At 38.7% G+C, this 24,533-nt stretch overlaps 1 protein-coding gene across 1 annotated transcript in view; it reads left to right on the forward strand.

Annotated features, from left to right (window-relative positions):
* Nucleotides 14,728-24,533, forward strand: part of PDZRN4 (PDZ domain containing ring finger 4) — a 366,514-nt gene continuing 356,708 nt past the window's right edge. The window contains exons 1-3 of the mRNA XM_003481711.4: nt 14,728-15,524; nt 17,837-17,923; nt 19,832-19,939. Of these exons, the coding sequence (XP_003481759.2) occupies nt 14,859-15,524; nt 17,837-17,923; nt 19,832-19,939 (861 nt within the window). The 5' untranslated portion in view covers nt 14,728-14,858. The remainder of the gene's footprint in view (nt 15,525-17,836; nt 17,924-19,831; nt 19,940-24,533) is intronic.

Consider the following 24,533-nt stretch of genomic DNA (forward strand, 5'->3'; position numbering starts at 1 on the left):
AACAAACATTCTCCTCTATCCTTAAACTTGTACTACATAGAAATTCTTTCTTCCTTTTATGTTAGTTGAAAGGTTCCCTGCTTCTATCCAAGCACTTACACTCTTGATCTTCTCCTCACTTGCCTTCTGAAATTCTTACTCTTGTATCAGTTATCTATTGCTGTGTAACAAATGATCCCAAACATAGAGTTTAAAACACACACATTTATTATCTGTGTTTCAGATATCTGCATGTCACAACTTAGTTCTCTGTTTTAGGGTCTTTCACAAAGTTGTAATCAAGGCGTCAATTAGGATTGGGGTCTCATCCAAAGACTTAACTATGGAAGGCTGTTTCCAAGGTCACTTTTGTGGCTATCGGTAGGAATGAGCTTCTCTAGGGGTGCTGGTCAATAAGACTCAGTTCCATGCTGGCTATTGGACATCCTCAGACGCTTGCCATGTGGGTCTCCCCAGTATGGCAGCTTGCTTTACAGAGACTTGCTTTGAGAGAGAGAGTCTGCTAAAAAAACAGAAGTCACAATGTTATGTAACCTGATTATGTAAGTGACAACCCTGCACATTTCCACATTCCCTTGTTTAGAAATAAATTGTTAGGCTAGTCAGCATCAAGGGAAAGGCATGAATTCATACTTCTTCAATGCTTTCTCTCTTCTACATCATCGCATTCTCCATCTCTAATGGACCACACTAATAAACACCCAAACATGATTTAGGTGAGCTAATTTTGAAGCAAAACTGATGAATCCACATCCTCTTTCAGTTACGACCCAATTTATCATTTAAAAATTTCATAGTTTGCACTGTTTTACAATTTAATGAGATGTTCTTCTTTGCTTTTTTTCTAAGATCTTTATTGTTTTATCTTTTATATGTAGAACACCTATCTTTTACCATTAAAACACTTTCACACTTAGAATATTGTATGGTATGAGAAAGGATCATGGTTTTTTTGTATTGTTATCAAATTGATCCAGAGTGAGCTAATAAAAAAGCCCGCCCTTTCACATTGTCCTATAACGTAATCTTTGTCATAAATCATGTGACCATATATGCATAGGTTAATTAGATTTTTTTTAATTGTGTAGTCTAAATAAAGCTATGGGTAAAGACTAAAGTTATCAAGGTGATTTTTGTATCTTCAGAGAAGCCTATATTTCCCCCAGCAGAGGATGTACAAAGCATTAGGCTCAGTAATGAATGCAGATACAGACCTTCACACATACCCACAAAGGTATCTAGACATCTGTACTCTCTCAATCACGAAGTAACATTTGCTAATTCAGTAGACAAACAGTGCTCTCTTGTTGCTTACTTATTTAGCATGTCTTTGACTAAATGAAATTAACCTTTTGTTTGTTTGTTTATTTCTTAGTGACTTGGAACTCCTTTCCTATAAATGCTCTTTATTCATTTCCCTGTTAGGATTTTAATGTTTTTCTTAGAGAAATAACCTACATGTTTATTACACACCTTTGCTTTTATTTTATTGTTCACACCCTGAAGTTTTAAACGTAGTGTAGCCAAACCTACTTTTCCTCAGACTGACTTCCAGAAAATTTAATATTTATTATTGGTACATGTGGAATTTATCTGGGCAAATGGAAGTTGCTCAGAATTGAATGGATTTTATTCCAAGTATGCAGGTGATTTTCCTAAGATCATTTACTGAATAATCTAATTCTTTTCCAATTTTTGTGCTGGATATTGAGACTAGATAATTCAAGAAGTCTTAAGTCAGGGTTAATTCTTGCAGCATTTGTGTGAAAGTCAATTCTCTACTCTGACAATCCTCTCCCTTCACTCTTCCCCCAAAACCTCCAGCTTCTGCCCTATAACTTGGAAACTTAGGGTATCTCTGCAGCCCAGAGGGATGTTCTGTGTGTGTATGTTCTGTCTTTCCCCCTCAACTTCACTAAATGCCTTCAACTTAGCTATACTACCCACAGTAGGAAAAAATAACTAAGAAAAATAGAATTTATAAAATGCGCACCAATACAAGTACGCAGACACAAGCATACTTTACCCTTTTATTATTTAGGCACTCTCTCTGGCCATGAAAACTAGGACTGATAAAAGCCATAGAAACTATCCTCGTATCGCCCATGTTTAGCAGACTTAGTAGAAGACACAGCCAGGTAAAGAGGCAATTTGCTTTTCCTGCTGTTTTTTGAGGTATGGATTAAATCAATCAGTCTAATATCTAAATGTCTCCATAGTCATTGTATGAACCTACTATTAGCAGGCATAATTCATGCAGTCATCTTTAGGAAGTATGCTTTGGTAATATGATGCTTGTAAATCAGAACTACTATGAAAAGATTAAAAGTTGTTAAAGGGGAGTTCCTGTCGTGGCGCAGTGGTTAACGAATCTGACTAGGAACCATGAGGTTGCGGGTTCGGTCCCTGCCCTTGCTCAGTGGGTTGATGATCCGGTGTTGCTGTGAGCTGTGGTGTAGGTTGCAGATGAAGCTTGATCTGGTGTTTCTGTGGCTCTGGGGTAGGCCTGTGGCTACAGCTCTGATTAGACCCCTAGCCTGGGAACCTCCATATGCCGTGGGAGCGGTCCAAGAAATGCAAAAAGACAAAAAAAAAAAAAAAGTTGTTAAAGGGATGCGCAGGAAGTAAGCCTGCTTGTGCTTTGCCTTTTCCTCCCTTCCCCTCTTCTCTCCTCCCCTCCGTTTCTTCTCTCTCACTGTCTGCTTTTCTGTTTGTTTTTTTTTTACTTTTTTCTCTTCTGTTTCAGTTGGGCCTCAGAAACAGAGAACTGAGTTAATTATCACACCCAAGTCATACTGCATCATTTTCATTGCTTGTACAATTCACCTTCTTTCTTGTTTCTTCTTTTCCCCTTCCCTTTTATTCTTTTCATTTATTCCCACTTGCCACTACAAACTTTTTTCCTTCCATCTTCACCTACACTATGCACTTGATATGTGTCCTTGGATATATACGTATCCTTGAAAAATGTGTACTGTTGTTTCATGAATGCATCTGTTTTTAATTTACAAAAATAATATTCCACTATGGATGTGCTTATGGTTATTTTAACTGCAATATTGTGGCTTTGGTCTCAGCTGTGTGGTTTACGTATAAGCAGCTCATCACTTTTGTCTGTAGCCCAGAGGCCATTTCTGCCATAGTTTTTTTCACGTCTCCTAGAGATGAGCACCTCGGTTTCTTCTAATTCCCTAGGCCCTCGACAAAACCGCAGCAAGCTTCCAGATTCACCTTGTGGAAGAGGCTCTGAGGGGAGGGTTGCTGGGTCAGGGCTGCGCCTTCTTAACAACACTAAGCGCTGTCAGATTTTTCTCCAGATTGGTTGGCTTGTATTTCTTAAGTATTTTGGCAAGATTTGCATTAAGTTGAAAATCTGGTTTTGTGCCAACAGTTAGGGGCAGGCTGAGTTTTAGAACTCTGAAAAGTCAAAAAGAAATCTAATGTTTTAAGGTACTTTTACATGCAACTCTCTTTTAGCTTACTTAACTGAGAAAGGCAACTTTCAAGAAATGGCACATGAATTATGTAGTTTTATCCCTATTTACTGATGTGGGTTAGATCTTAGGAGAAATGTTTTGAATGGGATTATATTTTATATGATCTGAGCAAGGAATTATATATTGTGTAATAAGATTTTATAGAATAACCAAATATTTTATGATCATTCCTCACATTTTACATTTATGTAAAATGCCCTAACATAAATTAGATTTGCCAGAGAAAATAGCAAGTGTTGCCATTTATTAAACGCCTCCTATGCGTTAGAGAGATAAGCAATATTTTATTATTCTTCACACAATCACTGTCTAGTAATCTTTAATCTGCTCATTTTATAGGTAAGGAAATTAATCTTCCGAAAGGTTAAGTCATTGCCTACAAGACTGCATAGCTGGTATACAAAAGAGCTAGTATTCAATTCAAGAACTACATTAACTACAAAGTCTTAGTCTTAACCATGGACTTCAAAAAAAAGGTGGTGTAGTGGGTAGCGTAAGAACAATTTGGCTTGGTGGTGATGACCAGAGTCTCTGAAGCTAGATGTCTATGTATGAATTCCAGTTTTGCCACTTAAGAATTCTGAAACCTGCAGTTCCTTTTGTGGCTCAATGGTTAACGAATCCGACTAGTATCCATGAGGGCACGGGTTCCATCCCTGGCCTCAATCATTGGGTTAAGGATCCAGTGTTGCCATGAGCTGTGGTGTAGGTCGCAGACGTGACTTGGATCTGATGTTGCTGTGGCTGTGGCATAGGCTGAGAGCTACAGGTCTGATTTGACCCCTAGCCTGGGAACTTCCATATACTATGGGTGTGGCCTAAAAAAAAAAAAACAAGAAAAAAAAGAATTCTAAAAACTTGGGCAAGTCACTCAGACTCTATGCCTCAGTTTCTGTCTCTATAAAACAAAGATGATGTGACAATAATAATACCTACCTCTTAGAGTTCTTTTGGCTATGAATGACTAAACTACATTTAAAGCTTAGAACAGTTTCTGAAACATACTAAGCAGTCAGTTAACTATTACCTATTCTTTTCCCAACAAGAACTGCATATTTGTTCAGATATTGTTTCTTTATGTTAGAGCCCAGTTCACCCTGGAGAAGTTGATCTCATCCTTAGAATATAGATGTAAAAATTCTCAACATAATATTAGCAAACCAAATGCAACAATATATTGAAAAAAGATCATACATCATGGTCAAGTTGGATTTATTCCAGGGTCACAAGGATGGTTCAATATTAAAAATCAATCAAGGTAATACACCACATTATCAACAGGAAGCATAAAAATCTCATGATCATCTCAATAGACACAGAAAAAGCATTTGTCAAAATTCACACCTATTCATATAATACCTCTCATAAAAGTTGTTAATAGAGGGAATATATCTTAACATAATAAAGACCATCTCTGATAAACCCACAGCTAACATTATTCTCAATGGCGAAAAGCCAAAAGCCCTTCCTCTAAATTCAAGAACAAGACAAGGATAACCACTCTTGTCATTTCTATTTAACATAGCATTGGAAGTCCTAGCCACAGCAATAAGTCAATAAAAAGAAATAAAAGGCATCTACATTGGAAGTAAAGAGATAAAACTGTCTGTATTTGCAGACAACATACTTTGTACAGAAAACCTCAAAGTCTCCACCCCAAACCCATTAGAACTAATAGCTGAATTCAGAAAAGTTGCAGGATACAAGATTAACAAACAGAAATCTGTTGATATCAAAAAAAGAACCCAATCCAAAAGTGGGCAGAAGACCTCAATAGACATTTTCCCAAAGAAGACAAACAGATGACTAACTGGCATATGAAAAGATGCTCAACATTGCTAACATCAGAGAAATGTAAATAAAAACCACAAGAGATATCACCTCATGCCTGTCAGAATGATCATCATCAAAAAGTCTACAAAAAATAAACAATGGAGAGGATGAAGAGAGGAGGAAACCATCCTTCTCTGTTGGTGGAATGTAAATTGGTGCACCCGCTATGGAAAACAGTATGGAGGTTCCTTAAAAAGTGAAAAATAGAACTACCCTATGATCCAGCGATTTCACTCCTGGGTGGGTATACATCCAGAAAAAAATGAAAACCCTAATTTGAAAGAATATATGCATTCTAATGTTCATAGTAGCACTATTTACAGTAGCCAAGATATAGAAGCTACCTGAGTGGCCATCAACAGATGAGTGGCTAAAGAAGATATGGTACATATTCCACTCAATGGACTATTACTCAGCCATAAAAAAGAATGAAATTCTGCCATTTGCAACAACATGGATAGATCTACATAGTATTTTTAGTGAAATAAATTAGAGACAAATACTCTCTGATATTACATGTAGAATTAAAGAGATAATGCAAATAAATGTATATACAAAACAGAAACAGACTCACAGATATAGAAAACAAATTAATGGTTACCAGTGGAGTGAGGAAAGGGGGGAGGGGCACATTAGTACAGTATTAAGAGATACAAACTGCTATGTATAAAAGAGGTCAGCAACAGAAATCTATTGTATAGCACAGGGAATCATTGCTTTTAACTTAAAACATAAATTATGATTGTTAATGGAGTATAATCTGTAAAAATACTGCATCACTCCACCATACAAATGAAACTAATATACTATAGTAAATCAACTATATTTCAAGTTAAATAAATAAATGAAAATAATGAAACCTGAGTCAGAAAGAGTTAGGGAAAACAGTTAATCCAAAAGGCTTGTAAATGGAATGGTGATTATGAATCTGATCGGAGTTAGCAACAGGGAGTTAGGAGGTGGGCAAGAAGCACATGAATGGAATTAATCAGTCTCACTATTACAATCAGAAATTTGGCATCACTTGTGGGATGACTCTGCAAAGGAATACTTTAATCATAACCTTAACTATGAACCAAAATTGCACATAATTTAAACTATCATATTTATTTAACATTGAACAAACATTTACTAAATATTGCATTATGTATGCAAAGATGCACTAACAAGGTTCTTCATAAGAAAGTACAGTTTTCGCACAGCACATATCAAATAAAGGTAAAAATGCACAAAAAATGGATTTGCAGCATAAGTGAAAGATTGTTCTGGAGGCTTCACTGGTCTCGTTGGAAGAATTCAGAAGGGAAGTGGTTTCCCTGGCTCAAGTCCCAAGCTGCACTGAATGGCACCCTCTTCTCTCCAGTCAAGCAACAAGGAAGATGTCTATGCCTTGGGGCGGGGGGTGGAACACCTACAAAAAAAGACTCAATTCTTCTCTTCTCAAAACAAGACAGTGATGATTGGTAGTCCGTGTTTTAAAATCCTTTTACCAAGAAAAACTTATGCTCTTCTTTCCTCAGTTTTCAAATATAGATGATCATAGAGTTTAACCATGTCACACAAGCTGATCAAATTAGTATTCTTACTACATAAAGGACTTGTATCAATTACAAGACAAATAACAGAGGAACATGAAGAGTAAACTCCATAAAGAAATAACTATGGTCAATAAATATTAAAGTATTCAAGTTCCTAGGTAAAATAATAGCTGCAAATTAAAATGACATGAGATTTTTTGGAGGGAGGGGACCAGTGTTGTGAGACACGTATACACTGTTCACTATGTGTAATATGATAAAACACTTCCCGAGCCCAAAGTGAGGACAAATACTTACAAAATATTAACTATGCTTCAAGGTTCTATGTTGTGTTTATTAACTCGATCTTACAACAACCCAGTGAGGTAGGTATAATTATTATTCTTATTTTACAGATGATAAGAAATTAAGTCTAGAAAAGGTTAACTAAGTTGATCAAGACAACACAGCCAGTTGAAGGCAACACTGGGATTTGCTTTACATTAATAAAGCACAGAATACTCTGAATTTAGTAGCTCAGAATTTAAACTGCAGGAGTTCCTGCTGTGGTGCAGCAGAAACAAATCCAACTCGTATCCGTGAGGATGTGGGTTCGATCCCTGGCATTGCCCAGTGGGTTAAGGATCCGGGGTTACCATGGACTACAGCTCAGATCTTGCGTTGCTGTGGCTGTGGTGTAGGCCGGCAGCTATAGCTCCGATTCGACCCATAGCCTGGGAACTTTGATATGCCATGGATGTAGCCCTGCAGCCCTAAAAAGCGAAAAAAAAAAAAAAAAAAAAAAAAAAAGAATTTAAACTTGCTTTACATATCACACTGTAGTTTATAATCATTTTGTACTATAATCATAAATGGTCATTAATGCATTCAAAACATACTCTAGATTTCTGAGAGGCAGAAGAATAAAGATGTCAATCCTTTTACTTTACATGTGAAATTATACTGAGATTAAATAATTGAGGCCTAAACCTCCAGTGTGGTAGAACAAATAATGGCGTCTCTTTGCTTCTTTGACCTTATTCTAGTCAACAGAGTTTTTTGTGTGGAATTTTCAATTCCTCTTGTTTTAAAAATGTATGTTATCATGTAATAAATTATTAATAAATAATATTAATTATTTATGGATTACATTTGAGTTGTGCCAAATGGGCAAACAAGTGGTTTCAGAAGCCCAGAGGAGAGTTACAGCCGTCTCTCTTATTCACGGGAAACGTGTTCCAAGACCCCCAGCGTTTGCCTGAATGTGCACGTAGGACTGAATCCTAAATACACTATGTTTTTTATCTACATACACACCTATTATAAAGTTTAATTTATGAATTCGGCACACTAAGAGATTAACAACAACAATAATAAAGCAGAACCATTAAGACAGTATTCCATAATAAAAGTTATGTGAACGTGATCTTTCTCAAAATACCTTCTTGTACTCATCCTTCTTTTTAGGATGATGTGAGAGGATAAAATGCCTATGTGATGAGATGAAACGAAGTGAATGACATAGGCTGCTATTGGCCTTCTGATAATCCCTCATATCATGTGTTTCCCATGACCCTTGATCATTAGGCCATGATGATGTCAATGGGGATCCCAGGCGGCCTGGAGTGCGATGGGGCTGCTCAGAATGCTGTACAATTTAAAAATCTAGGAACTGTTCATTTCTGGAATTTTTCATTTAATATTTTTGGGATGCAGTTTGCCATGGGTAACTGAAACCGTGCAAACCAAAACCTTGGATAAAAAGGAACTACTGTACCGAGGGTAAATGTGATTAGTGACATTTTTTTCTGGGGTTGTCTTCAAACCCTATCACAATACCACTTGTAGGCTCTGCTTTCCACATAATTTTAACAAATAGAAAAACTCCAAAATGACATCCAACAAAATAATTTGTTGGTTTTCACTAAGCAACAAGCTTATTTCATGAACTTACCATATCTCAACATTTTGTGACTTTTAGCAAAACTAGAAGATTCTAAATTACAGAAAATTTTCATAGAACAACTAAATACAAAATAAGGGCTCAACCAAAATATGTAGTGATTGATTAATTAAACCAGGATTTAAGGAACTGAGGCCATTGGTTTATTATGTAGAAAACCCAGCTGAGACCACCTACATGGGAGAAAGTAAGTGATCCTAAAAATATAACCACAATGGTATTACACAGAACAATTAATAAGTATCCTCATTCACATCAATTGCTCAAAGACTTCAGACAAATATGACCCTAGAATTTCCCTCTTTATAGAAAGGGAAAGAGAAAGTGGTAGCCTTTAAACAATGGACCTCAAACAGACACAATTATAGTTTCCATTCACAATCAGGTTTGATATGCACATTTAACAATAGAGACGGAAAAATAAAAGCCATTACATTGTAGTATTTAAGGATGGAAATTCCTTTAATGAGGCAGATCTTGGTTTAATCCCAGGTTTTGCTGCTTTATATGTGTGTAAACTTGGACAAGATTTGGGGAAAAAAAATAGTGTCCACTCTAAATGGCCATTGGGAGTACTGGATGAGATTGTGCATATAAAGATGACCTATCACATAGTAAAGAGTTATTTCATATTTGCTCTTAGAGATATTTTTGATACCTTCCTTCTTTGTCAGTGACTGTGACCCACAGAGCTATAGCAAAAAAAAAAAAAAAATCAAGGTTAATTTAATACAGAATTTAATATATTTTCCTGTACAAATCATCTCTCACAACAGACCTCTCTTAAATAGGACAATAATGTTGAATGTTAAGTACCATGTCTCAGTGATTTTAAAAAATATCTCAGTGACTTTAAAAAATCAGACCATAAGTGAATTATAGGTTGTCAAAAATTTTTATTTAATATCTCACGTTAACTTGGTTTTCTTTAAATTCTCCATTTTGCTGTGTTTGAGAATTCATTCCCACAGGGAGACTGCACAATCACAAATCATTAACTGTATTCGGTGTGCATAATTGTTTTGTTCATACCACTTTATTCCTCTTTAAAAATGGCATTTTGTGCTGTCATGATGCTCCTTCTAACTCTTTATTTTGCCAAAGGTAATTGAAATGCAAAATAATAGAAAATAACGCTGAAAGACAGGGATTATAAGGATTGATCCTATTCTCTGCTTTCTGGGTGTAACCAGTTCTCTATTTTCCAATGAGTTAAATACATATCCCAAATATAATCAGATACATTTTCCCAAAGTGTCTCTTTTCTGGCATAGGATGTTATTAGTATATCTTGTAAAAATCGCCACCTTATTTTTAACGAGCTTGCAAAAATGCAACTTTAAAGCATCTTTCATTGTTTTTATCGTTTAGAATTTTTAAATAGTGTGAGACTAGATTATGGTGCAAAACCTATCAAGATAAGAACAAAAATGAATGTTGACTTTAGCAATACAGATACATATATTCCACAGGAACTATTTTGACCCAAAGCAGCTGAGTATATTTGTCCTACCCACCAGAGTAATCTTATATAGTTGTAGCTTAAATTTAGGGCACTTTGGGGAAATGTATCTGAGTATAAACTGTGATATTAATTCACAATAAATGACTAGGGACTCAGAAAAGAAAATATAAATGATGAGATTTCAAGTTCTTATAACAGAAGATTTAAAAATGACTCATATTAAAAGTACCAAATTACATTACATGAACATATAAGAAATGATTTAAAATTTTCTTTGAAACATGTCCCCAGGCTTCCTGATCTTATGATTCTTAATCAAATGCATGAGACAATATGACAAAAATCACAAATGAGTTGGTTTAAAGTATTATCTATGCAGGGGTTAAAAAAAAAAATCTCTTATTTTTCACCTCTCCATTCATCATTTCTGAGTCTGGGAATATAATATTTCAGTATTAGGTCTTTTAGCATTTGGCTTAACAATAAGTAACTCTCCGATTCCCTATTCATCCTTGGAAGCAGGGATGACTCAGAACTGGGTTGGAACTCTGCCTCTTTTCACTGGAAACACTCACAGGCATACGCTAGTTTCATTACTGCTCTAGGAATTGGCCCAAAGAATATAGCAAGTTAATTTTTTAAAATCTGTTTGCATGAATATATGATTCCTGACAGTGAACTGAAACAAAAACTAGTTCCTAAGCTGAAAATACCCAACCAATATTGTCTACCTAATGATATTTTAAGATATTATAATGTAAAGATATGAAGATATTATAAAGATATTTTGAGTCAAAGCAGGGTCCTTAGAGATGAACTAAGTATATTTATTTTCTTTCCCTTATCTCTAAGTTGATGTATTCTCAAGTTCACTCTGAATTAAAGCTTATGAGAAAGGGGACAGGCCTGGTCTTGGCCACAACCAGTAGAACAGCTGGATAAGAAGGAAGACAGTGGCTTACCTTTCAGCTTTTCCCCCAATGCTGCTATATAGCCTGCAAACTTCACTAGTCAGGCATTCTTTCCTTTCTCCCTCATCTGAGTTATAGTTTTCTGTCTTTTCATTTTTATAGGTTTTTGGTGTGGTGACCTTTTTACAGATAATAGAGTTGTAGCCTCTCTTACTTTTGGCGTCTGCCCCCGTTGTGGTTGGAGTTGGTAGGGGGTTGCTGTAGGCTTCTTGCTGGGAGGGACTGATGCCTGCCCACTGGTAGGTGCAGCTGATTCCCATCCCTCTGGTGGGTGGGGCTTTGTCTCTGGATGGGATTAGAGGCGGCTGTGTGCCTGGGGGGTCTTTAGGGAGCCTGTTACTGCAGGGAGGGGCTGTGATCCCACCGGATTGCTGTTTGCCCTGGGGCTTCTCAGCGCTCATGGGCGGGGCCAGATTTTCCCAAAATGGCCCCCTCCAGGAAACCACAGGCTGATGAAGACTCCTGAGAGCTTTGCTTCCAATGTCCTTTCCCCACAACAAGCCACATTCACTCCTGCTTTCCCAGGAGGTCCTCCAAGAACTGCAGGCACGTCGAACCCAGATTCCCACCGAGACCCTGCTTTGCCCTGGGACCCAGTGCAGGGGAAAGCCTGTGTGCGCCTTCCAAGAATGGGGTCTCCGCTTCCCCAGTCCCGTGGAGCTCCTGCACACAAGCCCCACTGGCCTTCAATGCCAGATGCTCCAGGGGCTCTTGCTCCCAGTGCCAGATCCCCACGTGTGGGGGGTTTGATGTGGGGCTCAGAACTCTCACTCCTGTAGGTGAGTCTCTGTGAACCAGTTACTTTCCAGTCTGTGGGGCTTCCCACTGGGGAGGTATGAGGTTGCTTATATCACGTAATGGCCCCTCCTACCTCTTGATGTGGCCTCCTCTTTGTCTTCCAGTGTAGAATGTCTTTTTGAAAGTGTCCGGTCCATTTGGTTGAAAATTGCTCAGCATTTGGTCGTAAGTTTTGTTGTTTTTAGGAAAGAAGTTGAGCTCCAGTCCTCCTATTCTGCCATCTGAATCCCATCTCCTAGTCAGGCATTCTCAAAAGAAAATTGTGATCAGTGAAAACATAAGGATATGCCCAAGCTAACGATACAAGGCACTAATTTGTCTCATTTGCCCAAAGACGTTTAAATATTACTGGATCTGTTCTGCTGAATTATTTGTGCATATTTTAAACTTATTCCAAGGGCTTTGCTTATGTCAGCTGATCAATCTAATTAGCCTCCATGTTTCTAGCTCAGCCAAGCTTTTCCTAGATATCACAACTTTCCTTATATATAGAATAATGTTTTACAGTCTGGGAAGTGAAATCTGAGGTCTCACTTTCATTTCATTTGGCTCAACTGACGTTACAGATTTATTATGCTGCAACATTTTCAGATGGGTAGAGTCTGTGGGGTTCACTTGTGTGTCCATTCCCTTAGGGTTCAACTCTTGTAATGTTTTTCTCCTGGTACTTAACTGTTTTGGAAGTGCTCATTTTCTCAAAATTAAAAAGATTTTCCTAAGTTCCCTCTTGGCCTCCTTCATTACTTGGCTGTACTTTACATGCTTTCGTTTTTTTAACTTGTTATTCTCTGTGGACAAGGTTTTTGACTTCCGTCTTCTCTTTAATGATCAAAATGTTATATATCATGGAATTACTCATACAAGAATCTGCTCACGTTCCTGACTTTTGCTACAAGAATTGCATGGGTGGACCAAGGACATCTTACAACCATTGTTTCAATTTATTTTTCCAAGTAACTTCAAGTATAATTTCCCTAACACCTCACTAGAACATTTTTAGATTCCATCTCTTTCCTCTATTAAAAAAATGTTCTTACTGCCACTGTTTTTATTGTGAAATCATAAATGTCAAGCCCTATAAAAGTCACAGTCATGCCTATAAAGTCATAGCTCTAAGTCATAGCTTTTTCAATAGCTTAAAAAAGATGGAATAGATGCTTCTGGCCCATAATTATCTGAATAAATTCTATAACCAATTCACAAGAATACGTTCGCGCCATTAATGTTAAATGATTTCTTATTCAGGAACTTATTGTTTCTTTACTTGGCCAGAGGGGAGGTGAAAATTTAGAGCATTGTGGCAAATGTTACTTTATCATATACCTACATGTCTAAATGTGAAATATAGCATCTTCATTTGAAGCAAGTTTAAAAGCATATCAAATGTCTGGCAAGCCACCCCAGATCCTCACTATTGAGCTACTCTGATAAAATCTCTTTCAAACTGAAAAAAGACTCAGATGGTTCTTATTAGCCTTTATTATTAGCCTTTCCTAATTCTTCAGCTTAGCAACAAGGATTTAAAGGACATAGTCTGGAGCCTCTTACATGTGTTTGAGCTGATGCATTTTAGCACTATACAAAATTACATGCTCTTTTAGAAACAGGGAAAAAATCAATGACCATGTGGAAGTAGCTTCAAGAACATGGCAGGAAGCGATGTGTATCTAGGTGATAGGGCTGCTTTGTATTCCTAAGGTTCAGAAGATGGTGAAGGAAGCTGAGGCCGGAGGGCTTGGAGGGTCCCCTTACTACATATGTTCAGTTAGGCCTGAATGCTGCACACTTTTAAGAGTCAAACTGGAGAAAAGGGCAGTTTGGATCTAAACTATGTATACGAGGTAAACAGAAGGAAGCGGTTCAAGATTTCATTTGTTATTTCACAGCTTTCTTTCATAATCCTTCCCTTTAATTCTCTTTTACAGGTGCCCAAATGATCCCATTCCCATTCCCAATGGTAAAATGCCTGTGGAAGTAGATGGATGGTGTGGCAACTGAACCTGGAGTCGACTGCCGGGTAACCTGAGTCTTAGCGTCCTCACGCGGTAGGAGACCTTGAACGGCGGTTCAAGTTCTCCCTCTGGGGGAGGTGTTCTAAGCAGAGCACCTGGCCTTTTCCTGGTCTTTGCAGACAGTCATCATCCCGCTTCCATTACACTCACCTGATTTCTGGATCGTGATTTGAGTAGCCTGGCTCTGTCGACACCTCATATTGAGCTCCTGCGGTCGCAGTCATTTGGTAGTTAGCTGATTTGAAAGGACAGAAGTGATTTCAAACACATTTGCTGAAGAAGGACTGAATGCAGGGCGATTAAGATTCAGCGGAAAATCGGACAAAGACCCTGCTCTCCTAGAGGAAGCTTCCATTCTGGTGGAATTCTGGTGGAGTTCTCAACACCCGAGCTGTGCCCATTACCAGCTTTGCCCAAGGACTGCTTAAAGTTCGATGTAGAGACAAATGAGAACACAGCTTTCCTAAGAGTCCTGGTAAACTGGCTTCAGCTCTCCACGGACAAAATTTGAAAGAATACAAATTGCAGAGCAGCAAGAGCGTGGCCAGGGGGTAGGAGAGGAAGGGTACCACTGGAGGTGGCGTCTATTCGTGTCAATACGGCAGTCAGGGGACTTAGCCGGAGCCAGAAAACTTCGAGCCAAACAAACTCTGAGATCGCAACCCCTCACCCTTTTCTCCTCCCCCACCACGAGCCTCGGCCGCAGCGGGAGCGCAGTCCGAGGGGTAGCGCAGGGGAGATACCGGTCTCAGAGAAAGTGGACTCGGCATTTGCTCCCCCTTTCCCGCCCCCTATCCCTGCCATGGGCTTTGCCCTGGAGCGTTTCATCGAAGCGGTGGACCCGGATTTCCAGTGCAGGCTGTGCGGCCAGGTGCTGGAGGAGCCCCTGTGCACGCCATGCGGGCACGTCTTCTGCGCCCGCTGCCTGCGGCCCTGGGCTGCGCGGTGGCGCCGGTGCCCGCTGCAGTGCCAGCCCCTGGCTCCGGGTGAACTGTACCGAGTGCTGCCTCTGCGCAGCCTCGTCCAGAAGCTTCGCATCCAGTGCGACTACCGCGCCCGGGGCTGCGGCCGCTCGGTCAGGCTCCGCGAGCTGGCTGCGCACGTCGAGCGCTGCGACTTCGGCCCTGGCCACCGCCGCCGCCGCCGCCGCCGGGGCTGCATCTCGGAACCCCGCTGCCTGGGTGGCGGGAACGTACCCGCGAGGGGGAGCTGCGGCTCGGCGCCCGGGGTCCGCCGGGGCGGGGGCGGGGGCGCCCGCAGGGGGCCGCCCGGCATCCGCGGCGGGAGCGGGCGGGGGCCTGGGTCTCGGGTCCTGGCCTGGAGGCGGCGCGAGAAGGCGCTGCTAGTGCAGCTCTGGGCGTTGCAGGGCGAGGTGCAGCTCACGGCCCGCAGGTACCAGGAGAAATTCACCCAGTACATGGCTCACGTCCGCAACTTCGCCAGAGACTTGGGCGGCGGCCACGGCCGGGTAAGCGCAGAGGGATCTGGCACCTGGGGAATGATGGGGTGGAAAGGGAGATGGTTCTTTCTGGCACTTCAGGATTCCTTTGCAAGGTGACATCCTCCCTTCTGCGGTAGGACGCATCCACCGCCCTGATCATCCTATCCTGTTATCTTCCGAATGTATTAGTAGTGCACTTAGGAAGGCTCGTCCCGGTTCCACTTCTATGAGGATTGGAAAAGCGTTAAACAGCTTCAATTCCAACTTTAGGGCCGCGAAGGAAGAATGAGGAAAACTCATTTTTCCCACCCAGACCCTTGTTCCCCATCTTTAACTCTCCTGCCCTACCCTTTCTGCCTGTTTTTTGTACCTTTGGCCTGTGCCTGAAGCCAATCCGAGAAGGAAAGCCAGGAATCGAGGACCTCTCCGACCCTGCCTCCCCTCTGCAGCATCCCCGTGGCTCTGTCACTCTCTCCAACACCCTTGGTTCTTAATGACTTAGTTTCCCTGCCAGACTGCCCGTATCAGCCACCTTCTCCTCAGCACAGGGAGTCTGAGGCATATGGCAAAACAGGATGACTTGGAGTTGCAAAATTAAGAGAGGGGATTTCTTAGTCCTGCAGGATTCTTTTCATCACTCTGACCTTCCCTAAATAATCTTTCCCTGCTTCGGGATTTCGTTAAGGGTGACATGCGAGTGCCCGAGGGTGAGACTTGGGGGAACCAAGTCTGAGAGCTCACATCCATCTGCGCTCAGACCAGCCCTGGGAGCAACCTGGTGTTTCCCTTCCTTGTCCCGGCTGCTGGCCCTGAACTGTGTTCCAGAACTGCCCGCTTTCCGAGGAATAAACACTCCTCTTTGCGGCAGCTCATGAGAAGAGACTTGTTTATAAAGCTGTTTCTTCTCTTGCGGAGGACTTCTGCTCAGTGTTTGACATTGTTGGCCGCTGCCTTGGTGAGCAGGGCTTTAGCAGAAGTTACACTCCGTTCAAGGAGCTGTTTTCAATCCCTAGTCTCTTGGGGAGGAGCAACCCAGGACATGCCTATTTGGGACTGCTTTCCACCGCCTCGAACTGAGTTTAGAAGCATCTCTCCTTGAACCTAAAAAGGATAATTGAAGAGTGAGGGCTGAGCCTTTCCGACTCTGATAAATGGAAGCACATACTTATTAAAAGACTGGATGCTATCTATAATTTTTATCGTATTTCTATCCAGGTAAATTTATAAACTGGGAAGACCAGAGAAAAATACAGAAATATGGTCTGTAATACCAATTCAGGTTTCAAGGCCTTGGGGAAACAGTAGTTGGTGCAAAGGAGCAAGGCTAGATTGTAATGCAGAGAAGTCCATGCAACAAGTCAGGTGATTCTGACAAGGGAAGAGAAACTCCCCAGGACCTGCAGACTAATTACCAAAAGGCTGTGTTGCTCAGAAATGTTTTCCCTCTACCAGTAGGGGCTGCTGTGTGCACTGCCTGGGAAAAGCTCTTGGGAAAAGGTGGTGATGATGGTGGCAGTGGTGATGATGTTTATGGGATTTTATCATTTTGAATTACCAAATATGTCATTTCCTCGGATAGTTAATATTCCTAACTATGAATGTAACTCACGTGATGTGGCACCATTTCATCTTGTGTTTAAATCAGTCTTCCTTAGCAAGCAGATTTTAGATGTAATTCCTATTTTTTTTAACTATTATTTGACCTTCAGGAAAGCAATACATACTACTTTAGCCAGCACATACCCTCTCTTGTTTAGATTATGCAGAAATGATGCAAAACCAAATAAAAATACCATTTAAAAATTAGATTACCGTGACCAACAAGAATCTGTATTACAATAGCAATCTGAATACTACTGTGGAAAGAAATGTATAAATAGCTCTCTGTTCTTTATATCTCTTAAGATGTTCCAAAGTGAAATTTTGACATATAGTAATTCTGAGATTCTTTAACATTTTATTTTACTCTAATATAGTGGAGGGGGGAAATAAGGATACCTGCACTGTTAAATCAGAAATCTGTTTTAAATTACGGTGGATCCAGAATCAGATGCTACATCAGGATAAAAGCTGCATGTTTAAAAATGCAAAGGTATTTAGCCATTTTTGAAAATAGTTATTTTTCTCACATGCATGGTTGCTCCTTCAAATATACACTTTCAAAGTAATTTTAGGAAGAAATTAACCTTCTCCAAACTCAACCAGCCTTAATTTAAAGATTTTAAGGTTTTCTCTTTTTTTAAAAAAAAATCTTAATTTACTTGCAGTTAAAAATACTTTTATTATAGTGTTTGTTTTTTCTTTTATATTTTTTACCTATTTTATCCCTTTTCTTCTAGGATGGAGAACATAAGCCATTCACTATTGTGTTAGAAAGAGAAAATGACACTTTGGGATTCAATATTATAGGCGGTCGACCAAATCAGGTAACCCCCCTTGTTAATCCATAACTCACTCTTTGTTTAGAAAATAGTAGAAGACTTAGCTTTCATTTGTGGATTTTGAGTAAAAAAAAAAAAAAATCACAAAAAACAGGTGGTTTAATCTTTGAAATAGTACTTGTCATCAAATGCCAGATTCCTTAATATAAATATTCCAGTGAAAATATTCCAGAGCATACTGAGAATTTTTTGAGAAAAATGAAAAAAAAATAGCTAACATACTCTGCTACTTAAAAAAAGAGTACATTTCACATTTTCATCTACAGTGTATAGTCCTGTTGGCAAATTTCTTAAACTGTTTCATAATAATGTATAGGCAATTTCCATTTGATAATATTACACAGCTATATTGCTTTCTTATACTTCCTATTTACTATGTCAAATTGTTAAGTTTTCAGATACTAACATAGACTAGACAATTTATAATATATGTTGGTTGAAAGAATGGAGAGTTAAAATAAGTTGAAATAAGGGATAATTGTTTTCACTATTACACAGGAAATACCATGTTTTAAAAAGTTAGTTCCTTTGGCATATTTTGGCTCCCCAAATCAAATCTTTTATTTCGTTGAATGAATAATATTTTCTACATTGATGGCAATTGTTTTCAAAATGCATGAGTTAATAAGCTTATACTGAATACTGTACGTGCAGAGTTTTCATATCATTCAAATAACTATATCAACTTACTCTTTCCGCTACCTAGAAAAGATGGTGAAGTTTAAAAAAAAACAAAAAACAAAAAAAAAACCCAAAAAATGTATTCTTTCAGTTTCCCAATAAGCTGCCATGAAAGTTTTTGCATCCTACATTGCAGATGTTGTCCATGGAAACTGTCTGAGAGTTGTTGGCCATATGCTATGTTCAGGCTAGGATGGCAATGACATATTTCCTCTTTGTGTTTGGCATTTCAAAAGCCTAGCAACTAATGACAGCTGAGCTTCTGTTTCTAGAACAGTCCTCATTTATTGTAAGACAGAAGTCTTTTTAGCATATCATTTTTTGTTTTCTTTTCCCCTAAGGAATATTTTTATACATGCTAGTTAGGTGTTTGACATTTAGGTGACATTGGACATTTTTAAGAGCCTCTTAAAATTCATGTTAAAGGAGGTTAATTGAGGAGAAATAATTTTATTTAACCTGCCACGAAGTAAAATGACATTTAAAATTGTAAATTATTATAGGATGTTGGGCATTTTCCTTAAATAATAAGTTTTGCCATATAATTGGCTTCCTGTGACTTGCTAAGATGTCCTATTTGTATGATACTGGCTGTATGTTTGAGGTTTAACTAATCATTAGGCTCATTGCACCTGGAACTGTGTAATGATTAGCCCTGAGTGGGTTCTCCAGCAATTTGGAGTTGATCTTTTGGGATTTTCCACTTGAGTAAGCTCCCTGTCTCCCCTGTGAATATTTACAGTCAGAGCTATGTTTTCCAAATCTGTCATGTCATGAGGCTAAGTTGTATTTTTAAAACAATGACCACATCTCAAACCAGTTATGTAGTGGGGTTGGATACCCTTTTTGTTTTCTTTAACTTGTAACTCCTTTTAATTGCTATGTCTCTTTGGAAGTGAGATGTTTTATAAATAATACTTAGAAGCCCATAGACATGACCTTGTGCATTCCCTTTCCCCATAGCTTTTATGTATATTCAAAGATATGAGGTAAGTAGATAATCTTGCCAAGATGCCATACTTGTTCATTAAAGCTGCCATCTTGATTAATGACTATTTGGTATTTAGTTAAAATTCAGTACCAGATCTTCAGCTGAGAAAGAGAGTTCAGTGTTTAAGAAGGATTGGCAGTGTTCCATCTATTAATTGTTTTTTATCTAACTTCAAGTTTTGTTTACATCTTTCTTACTGCCATTGTTTGTATTTTTTATAGAATAATCAAGAAGAAACATCAATGGAAGGAATTTATGTTTCAAAAATTTCGCAAAATGGACCTGCTGATAGAGCAGATGGCCTGGAGATTCATGACAAAATCATTGAGGTAAGAGAATTATACAACACAGATAGGACTCATGGAAGAAATATTTGGATATTTTAAATTTCCAAACGATTGAGTTATCTTGATGTGGTATTTTGTGGAGTGTATATTTAACTAGAGTATTTATCTGTCCTATTTTAAGTAGTAGATGCTGGGATAGAAGAATGAATTACCAGATTTCCAAATGTGTTAATGAATATCTCTATTTTAGTACATTGCCAACCCCCATAAGTTATAAAGATAATTATGTGATTTTTAAGGGATTGTTTTTGTTAATAACATCCCCAAAAAGGATGATAAATCTCTGCTGAAGAACATTTTTGATGAGGAAATATTATCTTTAAACTCGTGATTAACATGTTATATTTGGTGTTTGGAATTACTTATACAATGCCTTTTTACCATTTCTAAGTTTAATATGGTTATCTTTTTCATGTCTTTTTTACCTGAAAAAAAAAAGGCAGCTTTTTTTTTCCCCAATTGCTAAAACCTGGTGGGAACTCTTCATTTTCTTTAATGTACATTGTAGCCTTATTGTTTGTATTTAGGGTTGACAAAGTAAATTAAATACTTATAAGGTAGTGAGATTTGAGCTGTGATAATAGAATTTTGGTTCAGTGCTTTTGAAATTTTAACTGGTTGAAATAGTGTTATTTGGCACAACTGAAAATTAGGTTACTTTTGTCAGTGGTGCTATTTCCAATGTATTAGTGAAGGCCAAAATAGATATTGGAAGGTTTACTTGATTCCACTATTCTTTTGGAAGAAATTCTGCTTTTTGTTAGATCATATAATCACTAGTACTAGCTTTCTGAATGTCTATATAAACTATCTGGAGGGAGACAGTTTTTCTTGACTAAACAGTGAATAAAGTTTTAGATGTTCATTCATCACTTGTGCATTAAAAAAGTTGAATTTGGAATAATTTGACCTAAGATGATAGTAAAGATCAAAAAAGAGCCTATTGTTTGTTGTTGACTCCTAACATTTGGAAATAGCTGATTAGACACGTTGGGGAAGAAAGAGGGGGTAACTTCGGCTGAAAAACTGTGGGGTTTTTTTCTGAAGAGGTCTCTTGTATCAAGATATTTTCTTTCCAGTTTTGTAGCCAAGAAAGTATAGAACTCCTTTCACTGATGCTATCTAGTTTGTCTTGACACTTTGACTGGTGGAAACATTTACATGCTGCAGTTTCTAAAGTTAGAATGTTTATACTCACATTTGTGCAATATAATATAAAGGGCATGAGAATTTAAGCAAAAAATTGTTCTTATTACTTCCTGCTTATCTCTAAGCATTTTGATTTTTCCAGTTAAATGGAAAACAAATGCTTGCATATGCTACTGTTGGAAGGGCTGAAGGAACTGGATCCATATACTCAGTTGGGCACACACACTGACGTATACTCACAATAGAAACATGCACTAGGGAGTTAATAATTTATTCCAGGTAAGTGACAATGTTATGTATGCTTCACTAATGTTGCATGAAAGAGAAGGAAGAAGGATTTTTCTCTTATATTGTGATAGAGTATTTTTGTTAAAAGTTTACTGGTTTGGGGAGTTCCCATGTGGCTAAGCAGAAGTGAATCCAACTAATATCCATGAGGATGTGAGTTCGATATCTGGCTCTGGCTTCGCTCAGTGGGTTGGGGATCTGGTGTGGCCCTGAGTTGTGGCGTAGGCTGCAGATGCGGCTCGGACCTCATGTTGCTGTGGTTGTGGCATAGGCCCGCAGCTGTAGCTCTGATTCGACCCCTAACCTGGGAACTCTGGGAACTTCCATATGCTGCGGGGGTGACCCTATAAAGGAAAAAAAAAAAAAAACACACACAAATATTTCATATGTTATGAACTACCCATATGACTTAACTCCCACAGTCTGGCACATTCCCGAGTGCTTTGAATTCATTCACATGTGACTGAAATAAAAAACAGAAACTGTTGGACAGTTTATTTTTTACTTACAGTCAAGTTATACTAAAAATATTTTGTCTAGTTAATTGCTTAAAGCGCACATCACAACAGGTTTATGAGTTGCTCTTATACATTTTCTTAATTCATTCATTTAATGGAAAAATCACACCTGTTAAAGGTTTGGTGTTACTGATAATTGGAGAGATTATACTAATTCTTACAAAAATATTAGTCATAACAATTTTGCTAAAAATTAACCAAAGCCAAAAAGTCCAAAAGTATTGTTTTTTAGTATTTTGCCTTCCCCTGAAGCTATATTCAAAAATTATGAAAGAAAAAAAAAATCACAGTCATAAGGTAAATCCATGTCATATTTTTCACATAATGTCAGACAAATTTGTTTTTGGAGCCTGTCTTTATGAGCAACTATGTTTAGCAGTTTCTGGATGTTTACACATCCACATTTGTTAAAAATATGTATGTGTGTAGATTCAGAAGAGACATCAGTTGTGAATTTGCGTTACGACATCGGAGACTGAACAGGCAGAAGATATTGTTAAAGACATTTTGAAAAGTCACAAAGGTTCACAGAGACTAGGCATTGACCAGAGTGTACATCCAAATAAAAGCATCTTTTGCACATACTGTTTTTCACCCTTTCAAGACTCAAAGGAACCATAGAAGATGCTTGATACTATCAGAGGCTTTGGCACAGTTCTAGGAGGGCAGTGCCATTACCGCAGTTATCTTCATGTTAGGATGCCCAAGGGGGCAGTGGGGAGAGTTGAGAGTCAAAGTTCATTGCTGTGTCAGCAACTGTTCCTCTTTTTGTTTCTGCGATGCTGATAGCAGGCACCACAACTATAACCCCTGAGTGAGAAAAAGAATAAGAAGGGGGATAGTTATTCATGGCTCTTTGTTCACACGGTCTTCTCCCTCTCCCCCCAGCTCCTAGCCACTGCCTCCTGACGGGAAAGTCCACCCTTCTCTTAGGTTCTGGAGGCCAGGGAGTCAGGGTAGAGTGCTGTGAAGTCTTTGAGAATAGTTTGGAACTAAACGCAGTGCTCAAGCCATTTCCATTTACTTTAGAAACAGCACCCACATTGAATAATGTCAATGTAGCACTTTCTAGAAAGTGCCGCACTTGGTACTAGCAGAAAGAACTTTGCAAATATAATGTCTCTACGAGGATTTCTTAACTCTTCCAGACTACCAGCTACACTTTCTTTTAGTTCTGTAATGTTAGATATTCTGCATTCCCTGTCACTACTTTTTCTTCCGCTAACGTGTAAATCTTTGGTAGTTATCAGGTTTATTTGCCTAAGGCTCTGTGTAGTTTAGTTGTAGTTCTTAACGTGGGAAATGTAAATGCAGATCAGAGCTCAACATTCAGGAATGCTCTTGAATCAGATCTTCAGTGTAGTAGCTCTGTATGTGCCTGATGGACAGTGCAACTTACCGTCTCATAAAGCAGCATTGCTAATTTGCACATGCATAGGAAGCATTTACAGGTTTTGTCGGTCCCTTGTAAATCTGGTGGGCGATTCAAATTTTTGACGAATTGCTATTTAATTCAAACACATCACTGAATTCATTAATATTATCATCCTCCTACATTTGTAAAGTGTTATTTAATTGTTTAAATAACATTGACTGATTGAAAGAATTAGGAAAGAACTAAAAGCAAGCCTCTTAGTGTGTTGATGAAAAATTAATCAGTCGATCTAGAATTCCCATTTGTGGCACAGCGGCAGCGAATCCGACTAGGAACCGGGAGGTTTTGGGTTCGACCCCTGGCCTCGCTGAGTGGGTTAAGGATCTGGTGTTGTCGTGAACTGTGGTGTAGGTCACAGACGCGGCTCTGATCCTGCATTGCGGTGGCTGTGGTGTAGACCAGCAGCTACAGCTTCCTAGCCTAGGTACCTCCATGTGCCATGGGTGGGGCCCTAAAAACACAAACAGACAAAAACAAACAAACAAAAAAAATTAATCAGTCGATCTAAGAAAGAATTAAAACATGTCATTAGAACCAAATGTAAGGTTTATAACCCAGGAAGAGCATCTCAGAAAGCTCTGAGAACTGTTGCATTGGTTAGGAATCAAGGCACAGTTATATAAGTTTTTTTGGGACAGAGGACTGTACATTAAATGACATATTATTAACAGTTTACCTAATTCAGATTTAACCATCATCCTGGTGGGTCATGAGATTCTTACAAGATCAATAAAGGAATGTTTTCATTAAGGAATTGTGTTGATGCTGAGAGAATGTTACTCTTTATAGTCCAGTGGGTATTCCTGCCCAGGGGGACGGGGGAAGTTTGGTCAGTGCGTAATGCAGATACTCAGTGCACAACAAGGTGGGGGGGGACAAACTGCAGAGAAGAATTTTTACGTTTAAATTTTTCTTGTCTCGTCAGAAAACATGAATTTTATTTCACAAGTGCAAGAATTACGTTGTAATGAGATTTGTAGTCATGAGCATATTTGTAATTCATTGTTACTATTACTATATACTTGTACATTTCAATGTATCTTGGGAAGCTCTCCGGCACAGTAAGAACATGAATTCTGAAATCAAAGGATCTGGCTGGAATTCCTATCCTGACTTTTAAAACTCGTGTGTCCTTGAGCAAGCCAGCTGTGCCTCAGTTCTATGCCCTTCATTGTTACTGTGGACA

Source organism: Sus scrofa, chromosome 5 (assembly GCF_000003025.6).
Source record: "Sus scrofa isolate TJ Tabasco breed Duroc chromosome 5, Sscrofa11.1, whole genome shotgun sequence".
Taxonomy (NCBI): domain Eukaryota; kingdom Metazoa; phylum Chordata; class Mammalia; order Artiodactyla; family Suidae; genus Sus; species Sus scrofa.